The sequence below is a fragment of the Pteropus vampyrus genome, unplaced genomic scaffold (assembly GCF_000151845.1).
Source record: "Pteropus vampyrus isolate Shadow unplaced genomic scaffold, Pvam_2.0 Scaffold171, whole genome shotgun sequence".
NCBI classification, from domain to species: domain Eukaryota; kingdom Metazoa; phylum Chordata; class Mammalia; order Chiroptera; family Pteropodidae; genus Pteropus; species Pteropus vampyrus.
The window spans coordinates 140,393-165,096 of NW_011888952.1; the positions used below are offsets into that span (position 1 = coordinate 140,393).

The 24,704-nt window shown below is 35.1% G+C and overlaps 1 protein-coding gene and 1 pseudogene across 5 annotated transcripts in view; both read left to right on the forward strand.

Annotated features, from left to right (window-relative positions):
- Nucleotides 1-24,704, forward strand: part of TMCC1 (transmembrane and coiled-coil domain family 1) — a 185,777-nt gene that overhangs the window by 41,642 nt on the left and 119,431 nt on the right. For 3 of the 5 annotated variants that reach the window (XM_023536831.1, XM_011370525.2, XM_011370526.2), the window contains 2 exons: nucleotides 5,973-6,028; nucleotides 9,592-10,291. In XM_023536831.1, the coding sequence (XP_023392599.1) occupies nucleotides 9,719-10,291 (573 nt within the window). In that variant the 5' untranslated portion in view covers nucleotides 5,973-6,028; nucleotides 9,592-9,718. The remainder of the gene's footprint in view (nucleotides 1-5,972; nucleotides 6,029-9,591; nucleotides 10,292-24,704) is intronic. The other 2 variants (XM_023536832.1, XM_023536833.1) reach the window with 2 other exon arrangements.
- On the forward strand, nucleotides 15,706-15,824 carry LOC111746000 (annotated as a pseudogene).

Sequence of the window (24,704 nt, forward strand, 5' to 3'; positions counted from 1 at the left end):
CCTTATTGAAGAATTACTATATAACATTTTATTCTTCGTGAAGTATTCTTGCTTAGGAGAGACTTTCTTAGAATTGGAAGTATTAGAGAACACAAGATTTCTAAGCATTTTTGTGAGCACATAAACTATTTTTCAAAGTCAGGCAGTAAATAGAAGGCTTTAATAAAATGCAACCTATGAAAGGATCCTGAAATTATTATCAGCTACTCACTAGACAGTGTCACTTTGACAGCATTTCTCACTTAATGCAACACTATATTTTAGCATTTTACATTCTTATGTTTGCACATTCATTCATTCATTCACAAAATGGTTTAAGCCAAGGAACCTTAACTGCCTGTTCTTTGTAGTCACTGTGCTTTTAGTAAAGTTTTTCTTTGGCTATATTTAATGAATAAACACAAGGAAGTTTGATTAAACTGTATTTGTGACTGAGAGAGAGAACATTCGTCAAACTAGTAAATATCTACTGAACTTAATTACATCTTTCCCAATTCCGTCTCAACTCTTAGGTTTCTTATCTATGCATTTGGTCAGTAGTGTATAAAACAAGGAGGTCAAGAGAAAGATTTGTTTTGAGTGTGAATGACTGGGTTGGGAAAAGATGTGCTAAATCACGAATTCCCTTAGGAGGTGGCTGGGAAAATGTTGCCCTTTATAAAATAGAAGCATGAGAAGAAATAATGACTTTAAGAATAGAACCATTGAATAAATTTTCAGTGTAGCAAAGCATAAAGTATGTGTTACCGTTGAAACCATCTGAAATGACCTACAGTGAAGGAGAAAGAACATAAATTGGACTCTTTTTTAAAATCTGAAAAACATGGCTAAGTTTTATTTCTAAATTTTGTGTTCATCCATTTACTCCAGAGAGATTTAAGATCGGCTCTGGGGCAGTTGAATAAAATTTGAGACACTGAAGGCATTTTGAAATGTAACACATTATATATTTATTATGAGTGTGTTTTTTTTTTCTGTTTTTTTTTAAGTGACAAATTGATGATATAAGAAATTTGAAATTATGATTTCTAAAGATAAACTTCAAGATAATGTATTAGAATCTAGTAGAATCTAGTTTGGCTTTTTCTTGATTTTCAGTGATTTTAATAGGAATTGTCTTCAGTTGGTTTATTTATTCTGCTCCTTATTCCTTTGCTATTCGAGGTTATCAGGAATTTCATTTTGATAGTCTTTACTGGGTTTTTAGAAGGGAGTCTCTTGTGAAACTATGATATAGCTGACATTGTTCAAAGCATTAGTTGCTGTATGTGATGAAAAAGGATGAAAAACAGCTTAAAGTGTATACTTTCTTGTGCATATGTTTGAGGAGAATATTGCCACAAGAGAAAACTTACAGAGTTTTATCTTAGTTTGAACTGAATATACAGAAGAGAAACTTATTTTTCCTGTTTTGACTGCCCTTACACAAAAGTATTCAAGAGACATTGACTTTTTTTTTTTCCCCCCCTGCTCACGTGTCACATGATGTTTTTCTGTTGAGGGTGAAATTAGGCAGATTTTCAGGGTATTTCATGTGATATTTCAGGAGTCTTGCCATCATGTACTCACTCTGAGGCTTTTTGGGGACATTTTTTGGGACTTGTTCTGAAGTTGTTAAGAACCCTTGTCAGAAGTGCTTCAGTCTATATCACAGAGGCTTCAGCAAATACTTCCTCTTTCAGTTTTCATGGCGAGGGATTACTTCTGTCCCTTCGTTGGTCATTAACAATTTGCTTTTGGTAGTAGATATCTGAGTTGTACTTTATGGTATTTATTTGTGCATCTTTATTTCAAAAAGTATTTGGGAATTATGGGCTTCTGAGGAAAGCTCTTTGTCTTCATGCACCTTCATCTTGAGATAGTAATTGATCATGGGAGTAAAGAGTAATTTTGGGAGTTGGGAATGTCTGGGAGATACTATAGATTATCTGTACTGTCTCCTCAGGGTATTCCTCTCCTTTATTTTTTTCTATTAACATGATTTCTCTCTTTTTCATGCTTATTTATTCATTCATCTTTGACATCCATTTATATACACATACATATGCATATATACACATATATGCATGTGTTTTGTGTACACACACACACACACACACACACACACACACACACAAACACACACACACGGAGTAGTCATCACTTAAACTGCAGCTTTAAGGAAACTGACGTATAAGGAAACCAATTTTACCCTAGGCTAATCGATATAAATAAGTGTTAAATTCCTGTGGCATATTTCTGGTCACAAAAATATCACCAAACTTTTAAATAAAGACTTAAAACACTTCTAATACTAAACATTGAAATAAATGTGAGCTATATATACATTTAAGAAAGCTGAATAAAAACAAGTAAAATAATTATTTTTAACCTATTCATTTCTGTTCAGGGGCTCAGGTGACCAGAGTATCCTGGCAACTCAGGGCACAAGGCGGGACCCAACACTGGACAGGACAAAAACCCTTCCATCGCAGGGTGCACTCACATACTCACCCACCCACACTCAGACTGGGACAGCTTAGATATGCCAGTGAAACTTATGTGCACAGTTTTGGGAATGTGGGAGGAAACTGGAGTATCTATCATAAGTCTAACCTTCACTAAGTTGAGGACTGTCTGTACTAGCTTTCTTTTGATTTTCAGACTTCAGTGTTTGTATGGTATCTTTCTCCATTGTTTTATCTTTTCCCATCTAGGTCTTTCATTTAGATGGCATTGAGTTTGATCTTACTTTTTTAGCTAAATTTAAATTTGTCTTTTAACTGGTGTTTTTAGACAATTCACATTTAAAGCAATAATTAATATAGTTACATTAAACTTGGCATCTTGCTACCTGTTTTCTATTTATTGCATTTTTTTTCTTTTTTTCCTTCTGCCTCCTCTGGTGTGAATTGGGCTTTTTTTTTTTTTTTCCTTTTTTTAAATCTATTGACTTAGTTATACTTTTTTCAAATGTTTTTTAGTGGTCGACTTTGGGTATTCATTTTTAAATAATCTGAGATTACCATCAAATGATACTATATCACTTCATATGTACTGTATGTATCTTATTATAGTATGTTCCTAATCCTTTCACTGTCAATGTCATTATACATTTCACTACGTATGTTATAAATACCCAATATATTGTTACTGATTTAAAGCCATCTTTCAGAGCAATTAAAAATATGAAAAAGGTTCTGTTTTACTTTTATTCTTCATTTCTTTGTGTTGATCCAAGCTTCTCACCTTTATCATATTCCTTCTGTCTAAAGGACTTGCTTTAATATTTTTTGTAGGGTGGGTTTGCTAGCACTGAATTCTCTGTTTCTGATTGGGAAAATCTTTTACTTAAGAAGGATATTTTCACTGGGTATAGAATATTTGTTGGGCAGTTTTTCTTTCAACATTTTAAAGTTGTCATTCAACCTTTTCCTTTAGAGTCGTTACCATATTAATCATGTTTTAAATTTCGTCTGAGAGTTCCAAAATCTGTCATATCCGAGTCTAGTTCTGATGATTGCTTTGTTTCTGCAGCTGTGTTTTTATTACTGCTTTTAGCTTCCTTCATAATTTTTGTCGAAAAGCTGACCATGTTGTATAGGACAGGAAATACTAAGGTAGATATTTGACATGCTTGGAGAAGACTGCAGGTTTCCTTTTCTCGTTCTTTAGGGTGGAATTTGCGTTAATCTGTTAGGGATTGGGCAGTGTTTGAAGTTTATTATTGCTATCGTTATCAGAGTTGACATTTGTAGTTGCCATGGAAACCAGAGACTTCAAATTTCTCTGATGTCTTATATCTCCCTGCTTGGCCTTTGGATTTTCTCTTGTGCTGTTCTTCAGAGTGAATCTGCCTCTTGCAGCTGTATTCCACTATTATTTTTGCTCATGTTAGCATGGTAATGGAGAGTGAGGGGAGTTCTCTGATGATCTGTTAAGCCTCAGATTTAGGCAGGTACTAGAACCTGGGTCTTGGAAGTGTAGCCTTCACCAGACTTTCCACTCCATTTCCATGGGTAGAGCATCTACCCTTCTTTTTCCCCAATTGCAGTGTCTAGGATAGGTTTTTTAAGCCCCTTTTTTTTTCTTTTAGCTAAGGTTTTTAAAGCCTTTCTCCCTCTGCATTAAGATTAGTGTTACTTTAGAAAGATAGCGAAGATTATGTCAATCTTCCTTTCCTTCAGCTATTGTGGAATTCAACCCGCCTTCTTGGGGTACAGGCCTTGATTAATTTTTCCTTGCAGATTAAGCCTTGCAGATTTGTTCCATAGGGAGGTAGGGGAAATAGGTCTGGGCTGATTGGCATTGGCTGCTGTTCTACTCTCCAAGCTCTACAGGAGTGGGCGAGGGTAAGGATGGGGAGCTTTCTTTGTATTCTCTCAGATCCCCCCTGTTGAGGTTCCTGGAGGAAAAGCCTATAATAGAGTGGGAATTCTCTTATGATCGCAGCCCCCAAGGTCTTTACACTCTTGTATTAGCCCATTTTTAGACTTCAGCAGTTGTCAAAATTTGTGGTTTAATCTTTCTAACTGCAGCGGGGTTCATCCATGCTCTTGCAACTGTATTTTCTGTTTATGCTTATGTGACCTTTTCTATACTTTCTATTGTTAACTGTCCTCTGTCTTCATATTTTAGATGTGATTCTTGTAAGCACCATTATAGTGGAATCTTGTTTTTTATTTAGTGTAATGTTTTTTGTCTTTTGGTCTAGTTACATGTAATGTCATTACTGGAATATTTGAGTTTACATTTGACATCTTACATTTTGCTTTTTATATGTTCTCCTTGTTTGTGATCTTCTCTTATTTTGCGTTTATTAGAGTATTTTAATTCTTTTTTTTTCTTTCTATTAGCATGGTAGTTATATACTCTTGTACTATTTTTTTAAATGTTCACCCTAGAGATTAAAAAAGATTTTCTTTCTTTTTCAAAATATGTAAATTTATTTTTTCAACACATAATATAGTCAGAAGGTACGAAATTCAAAAGATACAAAAGGTTATATGGTAGAAAGTTCTATCTCACATCTGCCAGCCAGTCATCTGGCCTCTACTAGCCCCAGATATACTGTATTTACTGCTAGCTAAGCTGGAAGTCTTGGCTTATATCTATCTTCCTGCTTATTCATCTGTCTACTCTTTTCAAAGCTCAGTTAAAGCCTCTTCCTCCTTCATGAAAATTTCCCAGACAAACCTAATTCTAACTGATCTTCCTGATTTCTAATGGAAATTGCAGTTTTCTTCACACATTTTAGAACTTAATTATGTGATTTTGTGTTGTTTTCTTTATGTTTCAAATGTGTAAATATTATTTTCTACCCTAGATTGTGAGTTCCTTGAGGGCATGGTAATATGCTTTACTTGGTCTATGTAATGCTGAGCACATAGCAGATGCTCACAAAATACTCATTTAGTTAAATTGTTTCTCTGGTAATGGCTGTCAGAAGCTAGTTTTCCAGGAAATTTTCAATTTTGCACATGGATTCTCAATTGTACAGTGGTAGCTGTAGTGTTTAGAGTTGCTTTTGAGTGCAAAATTAGGTACAGAATTAGTACTTGAAAAAAAAATTGCTTATAAGATTGTGTTTTCATGTACTTGTTTTATGTTTTTTGTTACTTTAAGATTAGAATTAATGGAATATTCATTTCTAATTCCATATCATAGTGTAAAAATATTTTTTGCTACTTATGATATGTGCCACTTTCTTTTTTAAGTACTGACAAGTTAATATTTTTTCCAAAATATCTTCTTTCTTAGTTTTTCTTAATTACGTTTTCGAATTTGTAGAAAATACTAAAAAATACTGGAAAAAATTACCCTATTTCTACCAGAGAGATAAACATTAACATTTTATGTACATACTTAGGGGTGTGTGTGTGTGTGTGTGTGTGTGTGTGTGTGTGTGTGTGTGTGTGTGTGTGTGTGTGTGTAGTAGATAAGTTCTCCCTTATAAGTTTCTCATTTTGTAATTCTTAATGTTTGCTTTTCAGCTTTTCCTAAAAGGATTCCTGTATATCTTAAAAGTGCTTGAGGAAGAATGATAAAGGCAAGTATCCAGCTCTTTGTAGTGAGTGAAATAACTTAGTTCATAGCCAAACCAAAAAGCTTTGGTCACCATATCAAAAAAAAAAAAAATTGGAAAGAAAAACTTAAAGAAAAAGAATTCACATATAATTTGGAATTAGAACACCCTCCTAAACATTTAACAGATTTTAGAAACATAATTTTTAAACTTATTTCTGATATTAATTCAGAACAACTTGTTTCTTGAATGTGAACTAATGGTGTATTATATCTTTGGCAAAACTGTTGTAGAAAAATGGTTAAAAATTCAGAGACTTTGACAAAGTTAACTGCAATACCTGATCTGTAGGTGGTTACCTTTTCCTCTTCTTTTCCAGCTTTTCACTCCTTCCCTTAGCCCCTTTCTGCCATACCCTTCTTTTCCTTTTTCTCTTTCCCTGCTTCCTCTGGTTTACTTATAAGAACTTTACTTTTCAGAGAAGCTGACTGAATTAAAGAGAAGCCAACGTTTCCTTCTTACAAAAGCACACTTAGCTTTGCAGTTGAACTTGCATGTGTTAAACCAGGGATCTCAATGTGGTTATTTGGGAAATTTAATAAACCGAGCAACCATTGTTATTAGTTTGAATTTTACTGTCTTACAGAAGAAAATAAGGGAGTCCTAAAAAACTTTGCCATTATTGAATTCCTTTAGTGCTTGCATGCATACTATCAGCAATTTTATAGAGTTAATTATTGCTCATTACTGGCTTTGGTATTTTTTTTTTTTTTTTGGCACAGCATTTGACCTTTCTGAATATTTGGCTTATATTGAAAGTGACCTTAAAGATTTTCTGTTGGCCTACAGAAATTTAGCAAGCTTCAAAATTTTGACCGTATTTCTTGTTTTTGTCGATATCACAGCAGTAATGCAGATGATAGCCATAATCATCATTTTATCATTAATACACTGGGTGATATTAATGATACAAACCAGTATCATTTTATCATTAATACACTGGGTTGTTTTTCAAAATTCTTATCTTACCACTTGATGTTTAAAGCACAATTTAGGGTGCCATGGTAGGTAAGCCTCTGCTAGTTAGTATGGTTATGTCTTGCCTTTTGAAATCCCAGAATTTATTACTGTTCTATTACACAATCTTTGCAACTATGTAGATAGCCTGTACAAACTTTGGCTTGGAAATTGACAACCTGTTTCTAGGTTTTCCTAAGAATGCTGGCATTTCCTTATAATTAGTCATTTTGAATTATATGAAAATAAATGATGTCCAAATGTTAGTGAAATGTCAAATGAAGTCACTGACATATAAAATGTACCCAATTTTCCAATTTTTTTTTGAAAAATGAGAAGCCGATGACCACTTGATTAGTTTATACCACTGCCCCAAAGAAGCCGATTTGCTAAAAAATTCCTAATACATTTATATATGAGAAAAATAGATTATTTGGTTTTCCAGCTAACCTTGACACCATTCCTTATTCATGGTGTCTTTTATTCTTATCAGAGAAACTGATACATTTTACTTTCAAAAACAATAAGAAAATGGGTTGTATTACTTAAGTAATGAAATAAGGATAAAAATAAATTGCTTCATTATAAGCCTGCCACTTTCACATCTTCCCATCTTCTTTGGGTCTGAATAGCCAAGTGCAAGAGATTAATTGATGTAGTGTTACTGGATTATTTTGGTAAATTTTCTCTGAGGTGTTCAATGTTTTGCAGAGTGGAAGTAATTCAATAACTATTAGCCTGTCCTACAAATTCATGAGGGAAGGTGAGGATAATTCAATGCATATACTATGGCAACATGTTTGTCCACAAGGAGCCCCAGAAAACTCCAGTAGAGGCCAAGACAGTCATTAATCTAATAAGGATTAAGGGTTTCTTTCTTGGCTTTCCCAAAAAGAAAAGGAAAAACAGAAGCAATGCACAATCAGGAAAAGGTCAGAGGCCCCAGTGGTGTGGCAAGAGTTCAGTGTGGCTACAAAGAATTTGGGTAAAAGGCAGTGAAATTTCCTATTCTCATGGCTGCTACTCATTTGCCTAGTTTGGGAGAAAAAAATTTTATGGTCTTTAGAAAGAGGAAGATACTATTAGTAAGAGACAAATGTCTTTTACCTTGTCGCACTGTTTATGCTTCTGGGTCATGAAGAGATCAGGAGATGGGAAAATAGGCATGAAAGAATACGGACAGCAGAGTCACAATGACAGTGCCCATATACATGGTAAGAAGGTCTTCTGAGAGTAAGAAAACTAGTGGGTTTGCATTCTTCTCTCTGAACTCTATTAGCCTTGAGTTCACAGTAAACTTATATCCAGCTAATTTATGCCTTCTAGATTGCTTCTTGGTGGAAAGGAGTCCTCATTTCTCCAGAACATGACCACCATAGTGCTTCATTGATAGTAACTTAGACTGTTCAAAGTACTTGGTGTAGTGTAGGGAGTTTTAAAGCCCTTTGAACAATAAATTGAAGGAAAATATGGAAATAACTTCTTCCTATGCCATATTTGTCCTCTCTAGCAGGTTCTGTGCATTAATAGTTTTGTTTTATACATTTGCAGAAACTCAATATAAAAATAAACACTTTCTATTATGAAAAATCTCATACCTACAATTTCCCCTTCTTTTTTTGCATGTGAATTTTGTAACCATGGCAGTTGTGCTGACCTTACATTTCTTAGTTTCAGCTTCCTTTTAATTTCCTGCATTTAATGTTGGCGTGTAGTTGCTATTTGACCTTTCTATTTCTCTACTCTTTTATCATATACCAGTTACTGTGTTACTTCTTTGCTTTTGAATTTGTGTGGATATATGGGAAACTTGTGTTAGGGGTGATAGTATTCAGAGAAAAGGATTTCTTAGAATCTCTTTTCTTGATAGCTGGTACTGAAGAAATCTCTAGTCTCTCTGAAGATAGACTCTGTCTGGATCATTCACTCATATGGTGCCAGAAGGTCATTTGTGTTTCAGCGGATAATTCAACTTGCATGATTTTTATTCATATTTTCTTCTTAAAAGAGCAAACCTATCACCCCTAGTTACCAGTGACCTTGATGAATATGAATAGCAAGAAATCTCTCCTTTCCATTAAAATCCACATACAGTTAAGTTGGGATCTCCACTTCTCATTATTACTGTTTGAATTTACTGAGTTTCAGCATATGGATAATTAACTTTAGTTGTGAATGAGAGGAATTAAAATGCCTCAGCAAGACCGTACATATTGAATGGTCTGGTCTTTCGATTTCCCAAGCAGTGTCTATTTGTCAGCTATTATGGTTTCCATCCCAAGATGACTCCTCTAGTATTCATTTCTTCATATGTTGAAACTTGTAGGGATTTTTTTAAAAACATTGCTGTTTTCATTTCATATGTACCCATTTCTGAGCTTTTTCCTCTTATTCTAGAAAATAATCATTACCCATTATCTAGGAAACATTTTTAATCTTCTGATTAAAGATTGCTTAATGACCGTACCTATTTGTTTGGTTAATGGCATGTTTTTCTTTGTTTTAACATTGGAGTTTCTGCATGGATTTATAATACAAGGTTCTTTTTTTTTTTTTTTTTTTAACATTAGATAGGCATGAAGCCTCCGTCTTACAGCTGCATGTGTAGTTACTATTGAAGCAAATGCCTACCTAACTTGACAGTCTTGGTGTGTTTAAAATTTTTTGAGTTTGCAAATAAGCATATTAAGTCTACTGATGGAGCCTTCAGGCAGTGAACAGTTATATGAGGACCCTGATCCTGGAGGCAAATCCCAAGATGCAGAGGCCAGAAAGCAGACAGAATCCGAACAAAAGTTGTCTAAAATGACCCACAATGCTTTGGAGAACATTAATGTGATTGGCCAAGGCTTGAAGCATCTCTTCCAGCACCAGCGCAGGAGGTCATCAGTGTCTCCACACGATGTGCAACAAATTCAGGCAGATCCAGAACCTGAAGTGGATCTGGAAAGCCAGAACGCATGTGCTGAGATTGATGGTGTTCCCACCCACCCCACAGCTCTGAATCGTGTCCTGCAACAGATCCGAGTGCCACCCAAGATGAAGAGAGGGACCAGCTTGCATAGTAGGCGGGGCAAGCCAGAGGCCCCAAAGGGAAGTCCCCAAATCAACAGGAAATCTGGCCAGGAGATGGCAACTGTTATGCAGTCTGGCCGACCCAGGTCTTCATCAACTACTGATGCCCCTACCAGTTCTGCTGTGATGGAAATAGCTTGTGCTGCTGCTGCTGCTGCTGCATGTCTACCAGGCGATGAGGCTACTGCAGAGCGGGTAAGTCTGTTAGAGTATCTTTTTCTGTTAACTTATTGTTCTTTGTATGTAGGGTTCTCCAGACTTTTCTTTGGTAACTAAAAAGAGATAATCTCAGCAAGAGATATCTCAAAGTTATGGTAAAAGATAGTTTCCATTTTCACTAAATAAAGGAGATGAATAATAATTACTGCAGCTAATAAATGCATGCTTATAATTACTATTTGCTTTCTAACATATTGCTATATTTTATCCTTTTGCTAAAATCTTTAGTATACTTAATGTCTTTATGTATTAAAAGTCTCAGTTTTATGGTAGAGGAATAAAGATGCTTTGTTTTTCCTTTGATTTGCACATGAATTGGTTTTTTACATTAATGAAGGTAATGAATAAAGTTCTAGAATATGAGTTTGTGCTTAGTGTGGAAATATACCAAATTGCTTATAATTTTCAAACACACTGTATCACATCAGCATTCAGTATACATTTTGCTTTTTGTAGTAAAACATATTCATTTTTATAATTTGCTCTTAATAAACAGGTGGGTTTTTTTGTTTGTCTTTCGTTTTGTGATCTGCCTGGATGGGAGAACTAGGCATAACAAATTTAGGGGAAACTCCTTCCATGAAACTCTCACCTCACCTCTCAGTTATGGTTCATTGAAGCACATATAAGAAATAGTTCTCCTAGAGTTTGAAAACTCAGGTACTTGTAGCCAGGCAGGTAGTGAAAATGAGTGAACTCAAGTGTTATGGAGCTTGGAGAAATTGAAGAGTACATGCCTTGTCTAAAGGGACAACATCTTCTTAGCTTTAGCTGATTATTGTCATTTAGGACTGTGAGCCGAATCTTGCAAGGGCTTCTGATTTTTCTAAAGAAACTGGAAAGCTTAGATGAGTAATCTTTTGATTTTTAATATATTATTCAAGCCACACAGAACAAACACATTTGTGGCCAGGTCTCTCCTATAAGTCACCATCTTGCTATCTTTTGGCTTTACTTCTATGTGTTCCTCAAGGTTTTTTGTGATAGTCAATCACTTTTCTGTATCGCTTCTGGCACAGGTAAGTTTATTTTACTGGATATTTATCCTGGATTTAAATATTGAATCTCGTACCTTTAAACCTCTCCTAATTGTGACATTACAAACAGATAATGGACAGTATATCATTTTAAGAAGTTAAACCTGTCAGAATACAGATTCACCAGAATAACAGAATCATCAGAATAATGATTCATATCATTAAAGTTTTAAAATATAATTAAGGAAAAGTAGCATATATTTATGTGCATAATAGTTATCTTTAAAGACATTTGGTCATGGATTACACAATCTAGTTCACAATAAAAACTAACAGTTCAACTGTATAATTTGTCTTAATCTGTACCAGAGACAATTAAGAAATTTATTACTAGTGATTCTTGGATTACAGACTTTTATGTTAAAAAGAAAAATATGAGTAAAGTATACTTTGTGCATTCGTGTTGTTTGTTTTGGAAATCTTCATAGAAAGAGAGCAAAGAGAGAATATTCTTTTTTCAAAAAACTATTTCTTTAATGTTCTTTGTCAATTTTATTGACATATTTACAGTAAAACTCACCAGTTTTAAATGTACAATTGGATTAGTTTTGAAAAGTGTATAGTCATATAACAACAATAATGATATAGAACATTTCTGTCACCCAAGAATGATTTCTCATGCCCCTTTGCTGCAGTCAGTCTTCTTTTCTCCATCCCTTGGCTCCTGGCTTATCTGCTTTCCTATTATTATTGTTTTGCCTTTTCTAGAATTTAATATGTTCATGGGATTATACAGTATAGTCTTTTGAGTTTGGCTTTTTTTTATTTGGCATAATGCTTTGGAGATTCACTTGTGTTGTTGCATCATTCCTTGTCATTGCTGGGTGGTATTCCATTGTGTATCTATTTATGCATTCACTGGTCGATAGATATTTGGATCATTTTCGTTTTCTGGCTATTATGAATTAAACTGCTATGAAGTTTTGTATATAGGTCTTACAGACATGTTTTCATTTCTCTGAGTTATGTGGTAAATATATCTGCACTGTTTTACTCACAAGACTTTTGACACCAAATGTGTGGGTTTTTTTCCACAACAACAACCAGTTATGACACCAACTCAATATCCTGTAATTCAATTCGTTTCTGACAGTAACTGCCAGGAGTTAACATAGACCTCACGGGTTACTGACTCAGTCCCACAAGACTGCCCCGACTTCAGATATCAGTTGCAAGTCCCAGGTTGCCACTTGTACTTCTGACCAACTTAAATCCGGTGTTTTTACAATTTCCTCCTGAGGTTTAGTAATTTGCTAGAACGGTTCACAGAACCCAGGAAAGCACTTTACTTATGTTTACTGGTTTATTATAAATGATACAACTCAGGAACAGCCACATGAAAGAGATGCATAGGGCAAGGAATAGAGGGGATTTTGGTGGTGCATAGCTTCCATGTCCTCTCTAGGCACACCACCCTCCCAGCACTTGTTCACTAACCTAGAAGCTCTTTAAACATTGCCATTTCGGGTTTTTATGGCAGCTTCATTACATAGCCATGGTTAATTAAACCGTTGACCACTGGTGATTAACTCAGATCTCCAACACCTCTCCCCTCCCAGCAGTTTGGGAAGTGGGGATGAAAGTTCCACTCCTCTAATCATGCCTTAGTCTTTTTTGGTAAGCTATCTAGGGGAGGTCACCAATCATCTCATTAGCATATGAAAGATATTCTTACACTCCCGAGATTCCAAAAATTTTAGGAGCTCTGTGTCTGGAACAAAGAACAAATATATACTTATCACAGTATATATTTACCTCATAAAGTGACTATCATTTTGCATTTCTACCATCTAAGTTGTTGCAGATGGCAAGATTTCATTTTTTATGGCTGAGTAATATTTCATTGTATATATGTACCATCTCCTCTTTATCCATTCATCCATTGAAGGATACCCTAGTTGCCTCCATTTATTGGCTATTGCAAATAATGCTGCAGTGAACATGTGGATTCACATGTCCCTTTAAAGTATTGTTTTGGGTTTCTTTGGAAAAATACCCAGAAGTGGGATTACTGGGTCCTTCTTTGTCTCTTACAGACTTTGTTTTAAAGACTATTTTGTCTGGTATAAGTGTTGCTACCCCAGCTTGTTTGTTTGTTTCTGTTTTCATGAAATATCTTTTTTAATCCACTTACTTTCAGTCTGTGTGTCTTTCGATCTGTAGTGAGTCTCTTGTAGGCAGCATATATAAGGGTCTTGTTTTCTTATCCATTCAGACACTCTATCTTTTGATTGGAGCATTTAATCAATCTACATTTAAAGTAATTGTTGATAGATATGTAGTTAATGCCACTTTATTAATTATATTTTTGACCTTTCTTCTTCCTAAAGAAGTACTTTTAACAATTCAAGTAATACTGGTTTGGTGTTGATAAACTCCTTTAGCTTTTTCATGTCTGGGAAGCTCTTTATCTGACTTCAATACCAAGTGATAGCTTTGCTGGATAGAGTAATCTTGGTTGCAGGTCCTTGCTTTTCATCACTTTGGATATTTTGTGCTAGTCTCTTGTGGCCTGCAAAGTTTCTGTTGAGAAATCAGCTGACAGTCTTATGGGAGCTTTCTTGTAGGTAACTAACTGCTTTTCTCTTGCTGCTTTTAAGATTCTCTCTTTGTCTTTACCTTTGGCATCTTAATTATGATGTGTTTTGGTATGGGCCTCTGAGTTCTTGTTTGAGATTCTGTGCTTCCTAGGTTTGTATATTTATTTCCTTTGCCAAATTAAGGAAGTTTTTTTGTCATTATTTCTTCAAATAGGTTTTCAATTCCTTGCTCTTTCTCTCCTCCTCCTGGTACCCCTATGATACAAATGTTGGTATGCTTGATGATGTTGTAGAGGCTCCTTAAACTATCCTTATTCTTTTGGATGTTTTTTTCTTGTTGCTGTTTTTTGATTGGGTGTTTTCTGCTTCCTTATTTTCTAAATTGCTAATTTGATCTTCTGTTTCGCCTAATCTACTATTGATTCTCTCTAATATAGTCTTTTTTTTTTTTTTTTAAGGCAAGGCAACCCTTGGTTAACCTCATAGATTACAAGGACCTTGTCATCTTATAATCCCTTATTTTTATTTATTTATTTATTTTTTTACGCCTACAGCTCCTAGTCGCTAATATATTCTTTATTTCAGTTATTGTATTCTTCATTTCTGTTTGGTTCTTATGTTTTCAGTCTCCATTTTTATGTTTCCTATCTCTTTCTCGAAATTCTTACTGAGATCAGTGTTTTTGAATTCTGTATCTGTTAGATTGCTTGTCTCTATTTAGTTTAGTTCTTTTTCTGGAGCTTTCTTTTGTTATTTCATTTGGGACATGTTTGTCTCCCCGTTTTGGCTGCCTCCCTGTGTTTGTTTCTATATATTAGGTAGGGCTACTATGTCTCCTGATCTTAGTAGAGTGGCCTAATGTAGTAGGTGTCCTGTGGGGCCCAGTGGTACAGTTTTCCCTGGTCATCTGAGCTGGGTGCTCCAGGTATATCTCTTGTATGGGTTGTGTGTGCCTTTTGTAGTTGAGATTTCAGGAAAGTCTGTAGTGTGAGCCAAGATAGGCCATTTGTATGGAAAAGCCACTGGAAGCAGCCGGGGTGGGCCAGTAAGTTGTGTGGGGCAAGGTCTCAGGGAATCACTAGGGCAGGGTGACCATTGTTAGCTTGGTTGATGGAGACTCAAATATGGCAACTGCCTATGTCTTCATGCTGGGAGAGGGGAGGGTTCAACAAAGGAATAATGGATTCTGCCAGCACTTCTCTCTGGGGGAAAGCTGCCCCTCCAGCCCTTGCCCTGAAGCCAGGCAGTTCAGTTTCTCCCCGTATGTCTCTGGCACCTTTCAAGCTGCTGCCCTAGCACTGGAGTTCGCAGTGAGTGAGTACAAGCGTGGGACCTTTAAGAAGAGTTCTTGGGACTCCAGCAGCCACATCTCACTCAGCCACAATTTCTGCTGGTTTTCACAGCCAGAAGCTGTGGGGATTTATCTTCCTGGCTCTGGAACCCTGGAGTGGAGAGCCTTGTGTGGGGTCGGGGCCTCTCACTCCTTGGTGTGTGTAGGGGGAACCTCCGCAAGAGAGATATCCCTCTCAGTTTTTAACCACCACACGCAGATATGGTACCAGCCTATTTTGCATTTCCACTCCGGCTACCAGTTTCAAGGTGACTTTTTCTGTTTATTCATAGTTGTAAGACTTCTGTTCAGCTGGCCTTTAGGCATTTCTCAGTGATGGTTGCTTTATAGTTTAATTCTAATTTTGATGTGTTTGTGAGAGGAGACAAGCACAGTGTTTACCTAAGTACTACCATCTTGACCAGAACCTGCAATTTTCTATAAATGCTTTTTGATATGAAAATTTAAAAAGTTAAAATTTTGGTCTCCAGCCATGCCACCCTGGACATACCCAATCTCGTCTGATCTCGGAATCTAAGCAGGGTTGGGCCTGGTTAGTGCTTGGATGGGAGACCACCTAGGAAGACTGGATGCTGTAGGTGTGGAAAAAAAAAAAAGTTAAATTTTTGAATTTGAAAGAAAGATGCTTAATGTAGAAAACTTTGAAAATTCAGAAAAGAAGAAAAAAAATAACTTGTCAATATTTTGGTGTATTTTCTGTTGACTATACTACTTATATATGAAAAAATATATATAAGAAAATTTCAATTTAATTAAGATTAATTTATTTAATTAAGGTTAACATTTTTAAATAAAACTAGAACTTGTTAAATACACGGTTTTGTATTTTTGAAAAAACGTTATCATGAGCATTTTTAGATATCCATAAATATTCTTTGTAGATTTTTACTGATTGCATAACGTTAACAACATATTTTGTGGTAATATCATAGTTTGTGTTGGCCATTTTTATATATTGAATTGGAGATGCAGAAATGAAAATATTTAAATTTCCAATGTAATTTCCTTAACAAAACAATATATGAAATGTTAATCAAGAAATAATTTAGAAATACCTAGTTGGTAGTGATTATAGTGATAGCTGCTATTCATTGTGTGCTTATTATGTGGCAGGCAGTGTATTTTAAACACATTATATAATTTTCTCATTAATTCTAAAGCTGCTCTACTTTTTGTATTTTCTCTCTTTTTTTTAATTGATGAAATAGCAGAGGCATAGAGAAGTTAAGTATATCCATGGTTTCCCAGCTAGCTCGTTTCACAAATAAAGTGTTTCAGAACTGTAATAATAAATCTAGGCTATTTATATTTTGAGTAGCTAGATTTTAGTAACTGTTCCATGCTAGGCACTGATTTAAAAACCGCTTTTACCTACTATACCAAAGTGTCTCCCCATTTTTATATATTGGACATTGGTCTAAGTACTTGGGAGATATAAAGAATATACAGGAACTAAGTATATTTTTTCTTAATTTCATTTGTGTGTAAAATAGAAACAATCAGCTATTTGCATTTAATTTATGAAGATTCAGGGTAGCATTTCATACGTAACGTGGTCTTATTTCATATCCTTCTGTTAGATTTTTAAAAATAGCCGCTACATAAGATTGTTTCTGTTATACCTACTGTTTATGTTTAAAGTTCTCTAGGGTATCTCTGAAAACTTTCTGATCCTGGACTCTGAATTTATAATCTAGTTAGTGATATGGCAACGTAAAACAGTATATGATAAGGGATATGGACAAACTGAGAAAAGAAAGATCATTCTTGGTCGAAGTGAATAAAAAACTAAGAGGAGGAGGTGGGTGTTTTGATTTGAGTTTTGTAGGAGAAATAGGGTTTAGATATGTGAGTATGTGGGATTAGGAGAAAGAAGGGTTATTTCAGAAAGGGAAATGGTATGAGCGAGGAAAACAAAATTTATTGGTGGCATAGTCAGAGTGGTTAAAGAAGCATGCATGTCAGATATTTTTTGGAATGAGGTAGGGTATAAATTTGTCTATTTCATCTCATCTATTCAATGTATTTGATCAAACTTATGAGTGCCTGTTATATGCAAGATATTCTGAAAAATTCTGTGGTGGACATAAATGTATAACACTTGATCCTAGCTCTTATTTTTAACACTAGCAGGAAAGATAAGATGCACATAAAGTAACTTGTGAATTTAATAAAGCACTTTAACATGAATTATCTCACTTGATCTTAATAATTCCATGAGATGGTAACGAAGATTCTTACTGTCATTATTTCACAAACTAGGAAACAGATTTCAGGGGCACACAACTTGTAAATAAGGGGTGAATTTTTTGATTTCTGTATGCTAGTTCTCTTTCTGCAGCACTGTGTTGCCTCCACAATATCATACAAGGGAGAATGTCATAAGTGCCACTTTGGTTGGTTTAATGAATTAGTGAATAGTAAATAGATGTAGGGAGCAAGAAAGGATATCTGATTAGCGAGTTTGAGAATCTACATGGATAAATTTTTGAAATGGAATAGCACTCATTTAATCACTCCCCAATATTTTAAATACCTACTGTGTACTAGACAGTGTTCTAGGTAGTTAGGATACCTCAAAAAACAAAACAGGCAAAAATTTCTACTCTTATGGATTTTACTCTCTATTAAAGGAGATAGCATACAATAAATATAATAAATGAATTATGTTATATTGGGAGATGATAAATAATATGGAAAAAAAGAAAAAATCAGTGAAATAATGTCGAGTGTGTATGGAGAGGAGATAAGTTGCAGTGTAAGGACGATAAAAGTAGTCCTCATTTAGGTGACATTTGAGTGAAGGCTTGAGGAGATGAAAGAGTCATGTTGCTGGCTATCTGGGGAATAAGTACTCAAGTCAGACAAAGTAACCCCAGGGTGGGAGCCTGCCTGACATGTTAAAGGAATAGCGAGGAGGCCAGTATGAGAAAGCTGAATGAGTAGGGGACAATAGTGCCCCCTTCTCTGCACCCCCGTGTTCCAAGACCTCCAGTGGTTGCCTGAAACTGTGGATAGCACCAAACCCTATATATACTTTTTTTCTTACACATACATACCTATGGTTTAATTTATAAATTGTGCATAGTAAGAGATTAATAACAATGACTAATAAAAATAGAATAATTATAATTATATACTATAATAAATGTTATGTGAATGTGGTCTCTCAAAATATCTTAATGTGCTGTATTCACCCTTGTGATGATGTAAGATGATAATAATGCCTATGTGATAAGATGAAGCAAGGTGAATGATGTAGCACTGTTACTTGGCCTTAGACTATAACCTAATGATTTCATCACACTAAGAATGGTGCTCAACTTAAAATTTATGAAATGTTTATTTTTGAAAATTTCCATTTATTATTTTTGGACTTCTGTTGCCTGAAACCATGGAAAGTGAAACCATGGATAAAGGGGGACTACTTTAGTAAGAGTTGAGGTGAGAGGTCACAGGTCATCAAATCAGGTATGACTTCATAAGGCATTGTAAGGACTTTGGCTATACTCTGAATGAGATGGGGAACCATAGGAGAATTTTGAGTATAGGAGTGACCTGTTTCTGACTTGTTTTTAAAAAGAATTGCTTTAGCTGCTGTGTGAATAGACTACAGGGAGTCAAGGATGGAAGCTGGGAGACTAATGAGGAGTCCGTTGTAGAATCTAGGCAAGAAGTAATGATGGTTGAAACCAGGGTCTTAGCGGCCTTAAATAGAGTAGTCAGAGGGATCAAAGCAAGAGATTAACAATGATGAGTTTGAAAGATTTTGAAGGTCCTGAATAGGATTTCCCAGAAGGCAAGTGGAGTTGATTAGCAGTATATTGCACCAAGACAGGGGTTCTCCATGAAGAAAAGAATAATGAGCCTTGATGTAGATTTTATGCAGCAACATAAATATCTTAGAAAAACTACTAAGTTATTACAGAGGAAGACCTAATGAAAGAATCCTAAGGAAATTTAAGGAGATGGCTGTTGAATACTTGTTTTTATGACAGTAGGATAGAGATAGGCCATGTTTTGAAGCAGTGGTAAGATTCATAGTGGTCCAGAAGTCAAGTATACATTTCATGGTATAAGTTGAGATTATTTAAGTAAATACTTTGAAATTTCAGCATCGTATATTAAGGCACGACAGTATAAGCATAGTGTTAGTGTTTTAAAACAAAGTGATAACATCAAGGGGAGAAATAGACAGAATTTGAGGAAAAAGGAGATCTGTGAATTCAGAGTGGGTTTGGTTCCCTCGAGTTTTTATGTTACTATAATTGTTTTATGGTGAATCAAACTTTTAAATACTCAGGTTACTTGTAACATTATAAAGTCAATTTTTATACCTCACCCTCAAAGAGTAGAAAGTAATTGTTTCATTAAAATTCACCTGATTATAATGAAAACATTTTTTTAAAGGCTTCAGTCCTGTATTTGCCATTTACTAGCTGAGTGATTTTAGGCAAGTCACTTAACTACCTGATCTTTAGTGCTTTTGCCAACTTTGGTCTTTGAGTCTATGGTGTGGAATGTAAAAAATTATACAGACGAAAGTGTAAACTTGGTTAAGTGTACTAAAAGCTTTCATGGTACTATCTCAGTTTACATGCTCTTCTTTTATATCTTTTGTAAAACACCAAAGGATCAGAAATGTTTTCCCCCAGTGTTTGCTCACATATTTGTTTGGTAATGTTTATTGAATGTTTGACCTAGCATTGTTTTAGGTTAGGGATCTACAGACCTTTTCTGTAAATAGTAATAGGTAAATATTTTTGACTGTATGATCTCTCTTGCAACTTCTCAACTCTGCCGCTAAGCATGAAAGCAGCTACTGACAATCTAAGTGAATTGGCATGCCTGGGTTTGGCTGTGATGGATAGTATCTGGTCCGTTGCCCATACTTTGCTTACCTCCATCTTAGGTGAGAGCTACATATAAATCATGTTTCAGCCTTATTTTCAAAGACCTTACAGTCTTGTTGGGGTGGCAAGATTTACATAAGTGGCAATTAAAGAAGCAGTGTGATATAATCAAGCCAAAAGCCAGGAGCCTGTGGTTTTAGATTATAAGAATGTCTTCTTCTGTTATTAAATATCAGTGTGACCTTAAACAAATTAAATTCTCTAGGTTTCATTTCCTTCATTTTCAAGATGAAGTCATTGTACTAAATTTTATTTAATGTTACTTCAAATTTGAAAATTCCTCAAATTAAACTTGCTCTACTTCCCAGCCTTTTTCATAGCACACATAAAAATTAAAATATCTTGCCAACTTTGGTCTTTGAGTCTGTAGGTAGTGATGATATATTCATAGTGAGGTTGTTGATTACATCAACCGAGGCTCCGCTCAACCACCTGGAGTGCTGAGGTGATCAATATCTACAGCATATTTACAACCAACCCATTCTTTGCAGTTAAAACCTTTGGTAGAGAACAGTATTTAATCGGATGTTACTGAAATTAAGGGCAGTAGAAGTTCAGAAAAGGGAGAGCTAAGTATGGGGTCAAGATATCAGTGGGTTTTATAGAGTATATTCTCTTTGGAGGATGTCTTAGGGGTATGAGACACAGTCATTATAGATCTTCTCCATTGTAAGACAACATAATACATGCAAATTTTAAGTTTCAAAATAGCTGAAATTTGCATTAAAAAAGCAGAAGAAATAAACAGAAGAAAACCCCAAAAGTGAGCCCCTGGAGAGCTAGGACCATGCATTAGTTATCTTTATTTATATCACATGCACAACCCTAGAGCCTAAGCAGTACGAGGACTAGTAAGACATTTAGAGGAAGTAATGAAAGATAAGATTGAATATTGTATGATTATATATAGCTGATTTTTAAAATTTTAATTTTGAGTTGATGTCTTTATCATTATGAATACAAAACTAAATAATTTTGATGATGTGTTTGGATGGTAAGGAGCTCTCATTACAGATTAGGGGGTTCGCATGTTGCAAATATATTAAATTTTTACAGAACAATTATATTCAAGGTAGAATAAAATAGGAAGAAAACAGCCAAGGTATTAGGGAGCTGAGCTAAGAAGTTACTGTCATATAATATAAATGTCCACCAACTTATAAAACAACATTCAATTGTTTATTCTATGGGAAAAGTCATTTTGAATTTCAGTGTTAGAAATGATTTATAGGTTTCCAGGCTAGTCCCAAGATTTCATTTCTCCAAAATCTAGATGAAATATATACTGTTTCACAATTACAGTGGTAACTACCTAGTGAAATAATATGAATTAATGCTATTTAAATATCCTTATTTTATAAAACTAACAGTGAATGAGATTTTTTTTTTTTTTGCCATAAATTTCGAGAAAGAGTAAGCTTAGAGGGAAATGAGAAGGTAGGTGATGAAAATTTTGGAAGCTTAAGGGAAAGTTTGAATTTAGTGATCCTGGTTCTCTCTTAAGGTTACTATCACCTCAGAGCTCACTACATCATTTTGCTATTTATAGGTGAAAGAGCCATATACCTTTATTAGATCATTTCTCATTTAGAAAAAAAAGTGCAGCTTGCCAACAGCATTAATTTAATTTTACATAAACACACTCTTTGAGACTGAAGCAAATCTCATTGTGGTTAAGCAAATCTCACTATGGTTTTCAATGTGAAAATAAAATATAAAAACTGTTCTTGGAGTTATTTCTAAACAGAACTTGTTTCTAATCCTGATGTAATAAATGTATACATAAATTGGATTCGTCAAATGAATCTTCAGCTAACTGTTTGAGAACGATGTTAACATCATGTGTAGGAATGGTCCGATTTCTAGGATTTGACATTTTCAATGATCGAGAATTACTACATTTCATAAATGGAAATACCACTACTAAAAACAGAATGATATAAATAGAATGATGTTATTTGTTTCCAAAGACTATCAATATAGTAGAGCGATGCAAAAAATCAAAGCGAGGTATTTCGTGGTAGACTTTGAGGGTAAGATTAGGACTGTAATCTGCGAGTTATCTTGGGGTAAATGCTGCAGCTGCAAGTGCCACCGGCGAGTATTCTCTGGGAAATGGGAAATGGGTTAGACTGCAATTAGGGAAGTTTTATGGGTTACTTGCAATATGGATGGAAAGGGAATTTTTTGTAATGCCTTGCTAAATCTGGAAATTAGAGTAAAGAAGAAAAGATTGGAGCAGGCAGGTGGGGGAAGAAGGGGAGGTAGGATTTTTCTTTCTGATAATTTCCACGCTTAGGTGGCCAAGAGCCCAAAATGTTAGGATGGCTTCACAATGAATAGGCTGAATGAACCACACTTGATAGAATCATGGTTTCCAGGTTGACATGTGGATTTTCCTTGCAACAGAATTGGATAGCTGTGGGTAGGGGACGGGGGAAGGCACCATCTGTCACCTTTCTCCTACGCTGGAAGTCCCATGCAACACTGCCTCAGCTGCTTTCTCTGCCTCCAGGCTGGCACCTCAGAAGTAGAAGATGCAGCAGAAACTTCAGACTGCTTTTCCCACTGGCCAATATCTACACAAAATGGAATCGGGGCTTGGCCTGCCTAGGAGGACTTCTCAACCAAGGCCAACACCGGAAAAGGCACTCAGAGCTCAATGCCTGCTGCTGTCTGGAGTTCATCTTTGAAGTAGCTCTCAAAAACCCATTCTTCCTATTTTTAACCAGTAACAAATTTGTAGTCTTAGAGTTTGTGGATTACCTAAGGTTAATAAATGAGGGACTCTGCCCTCCGTGGTAAATCATAGCAAGGTGGTATTCTGCTCTGTTCAAATGAAAAGGAGAGTTCTAAGAGCGAATTAGTTGAACTGTGAGCAAAACCAGAAAGCTCAGGTGTTCTGTTCTCCCAAGGGGGAAGAAATTAGTGGGAAGGGTAATTTCTGTTGCTGACCACCAGGTGGTGCCTCTAGGCTAGGATCAGTACTCAGAAGTGAAGGTATGACTCTCCTGCTGACAAGGATGTTGATAAACAGGGGATTATAACTTGATGAGTAACTGGTACAGGAGATCATTAGGATATGGGCTGGATTGAGTACAGTGCCTATGAGATAGTAGTAGTAGGTGTTTTTTGTAAATACTGAACCAAATTGATAACTATGGAAATGGAATAGACAATGGAAACCCAAAGATTTGCTTGGGAGAGCTAGTAAGATAATGTTCATTTTCCAATAAAACAATTGAAAAATTGTATTGTTTGATGAAATCAATAGGGACCTCTATATTCTGTATATTTAGATAGCTGACATTATCAAAGGGAACATTTTATTCCCTGTCAAGGGAATAATATGAGGCTGGAAAAGTAGGAATAAGTCAGAGATGAAGATGTATTTTGGCTTTTTAATTGTTCTCTGTTAAAAGTACTTCATAGAGCAAAATGTGGTTGCCAGAGCATGTAATTTTTAGGTTTATCGACCCCAGCTCAGAAGTCCAGAATGTGTGTTTCTTTTAATATAGTATATTTACACTATGGCTCAAAAGATACTGTGATTATCCTCAGTGTGTTGACATTTAATGTGGTCCTCCTAAGAGTGAAATTAAAGGTATAGATAGGGTGTTCTTAACCTTGGTAAATTTGTCATGCAGTTTATCATCATAGGGATGCTTCTTAAAAAAACATTTTTTTTTTTTTTTTTTAAATCTGAGTTACATTCCTTCTGTTCCAAGCAGCAGGTTTTATAATGAAGGCTCAACGTAGTATAAATACACTGTCAGGTTCACTCTTTAAGTTCAATTTAACCTTTTCCTTTATATTAGAAAATAGAAACAGACTTTAGAGTAATTAGACCTCTAAAGGAATATAGTAAGTGACCTAACTTCTGCTTTCTACTTTTATTCACAAGAGATTTGGGTACTTTATCAGTAGCCTTGAATCTTAGGATTGAGGGAAGAGAATTTTGGCATGGAAAGTCTACCACTCTTTTGTTTATCCAGAACACTGTTACAGGGTCTTGCCTTGTAACTGTTAGCTTCTAGACTCCTAGGTAGAGATACAGAGAGACATAAGAACAGACCAGAATCATATATAAGGTAATCACTAGAACAGATTGATTTTTCTTCAGAGATCATAGTATAACATTTTATCTCAAGAAAGGTGACTTTGGCCAAATTAACACAATGTTGGGCTTAGTAAGTATTTGTTAAAAATTGACTTATTTTGATGTTATATCATCTTGACCTATGATCTTGTCAGTCAATGGGAGCAGACTACATTTCACTTCTGAACTTTCATACTTCAGAGTCACATACATATATACATATATATATATATATATGTATATATGTATGTATGTATGTATGTATGTGTGTGTATCACTATATATACGCATATACATATATATTATGCATTAATTTATGTCTCATTTTATAGACAGATTTTGAAAATATATTAATAGAATCATTTAACATATATAAAAGATGTTTAAAATTTTATGACAACCCTCTTTACAAAAAGAATTAACAAGGATTTGTTGGTTTATAGGTTATA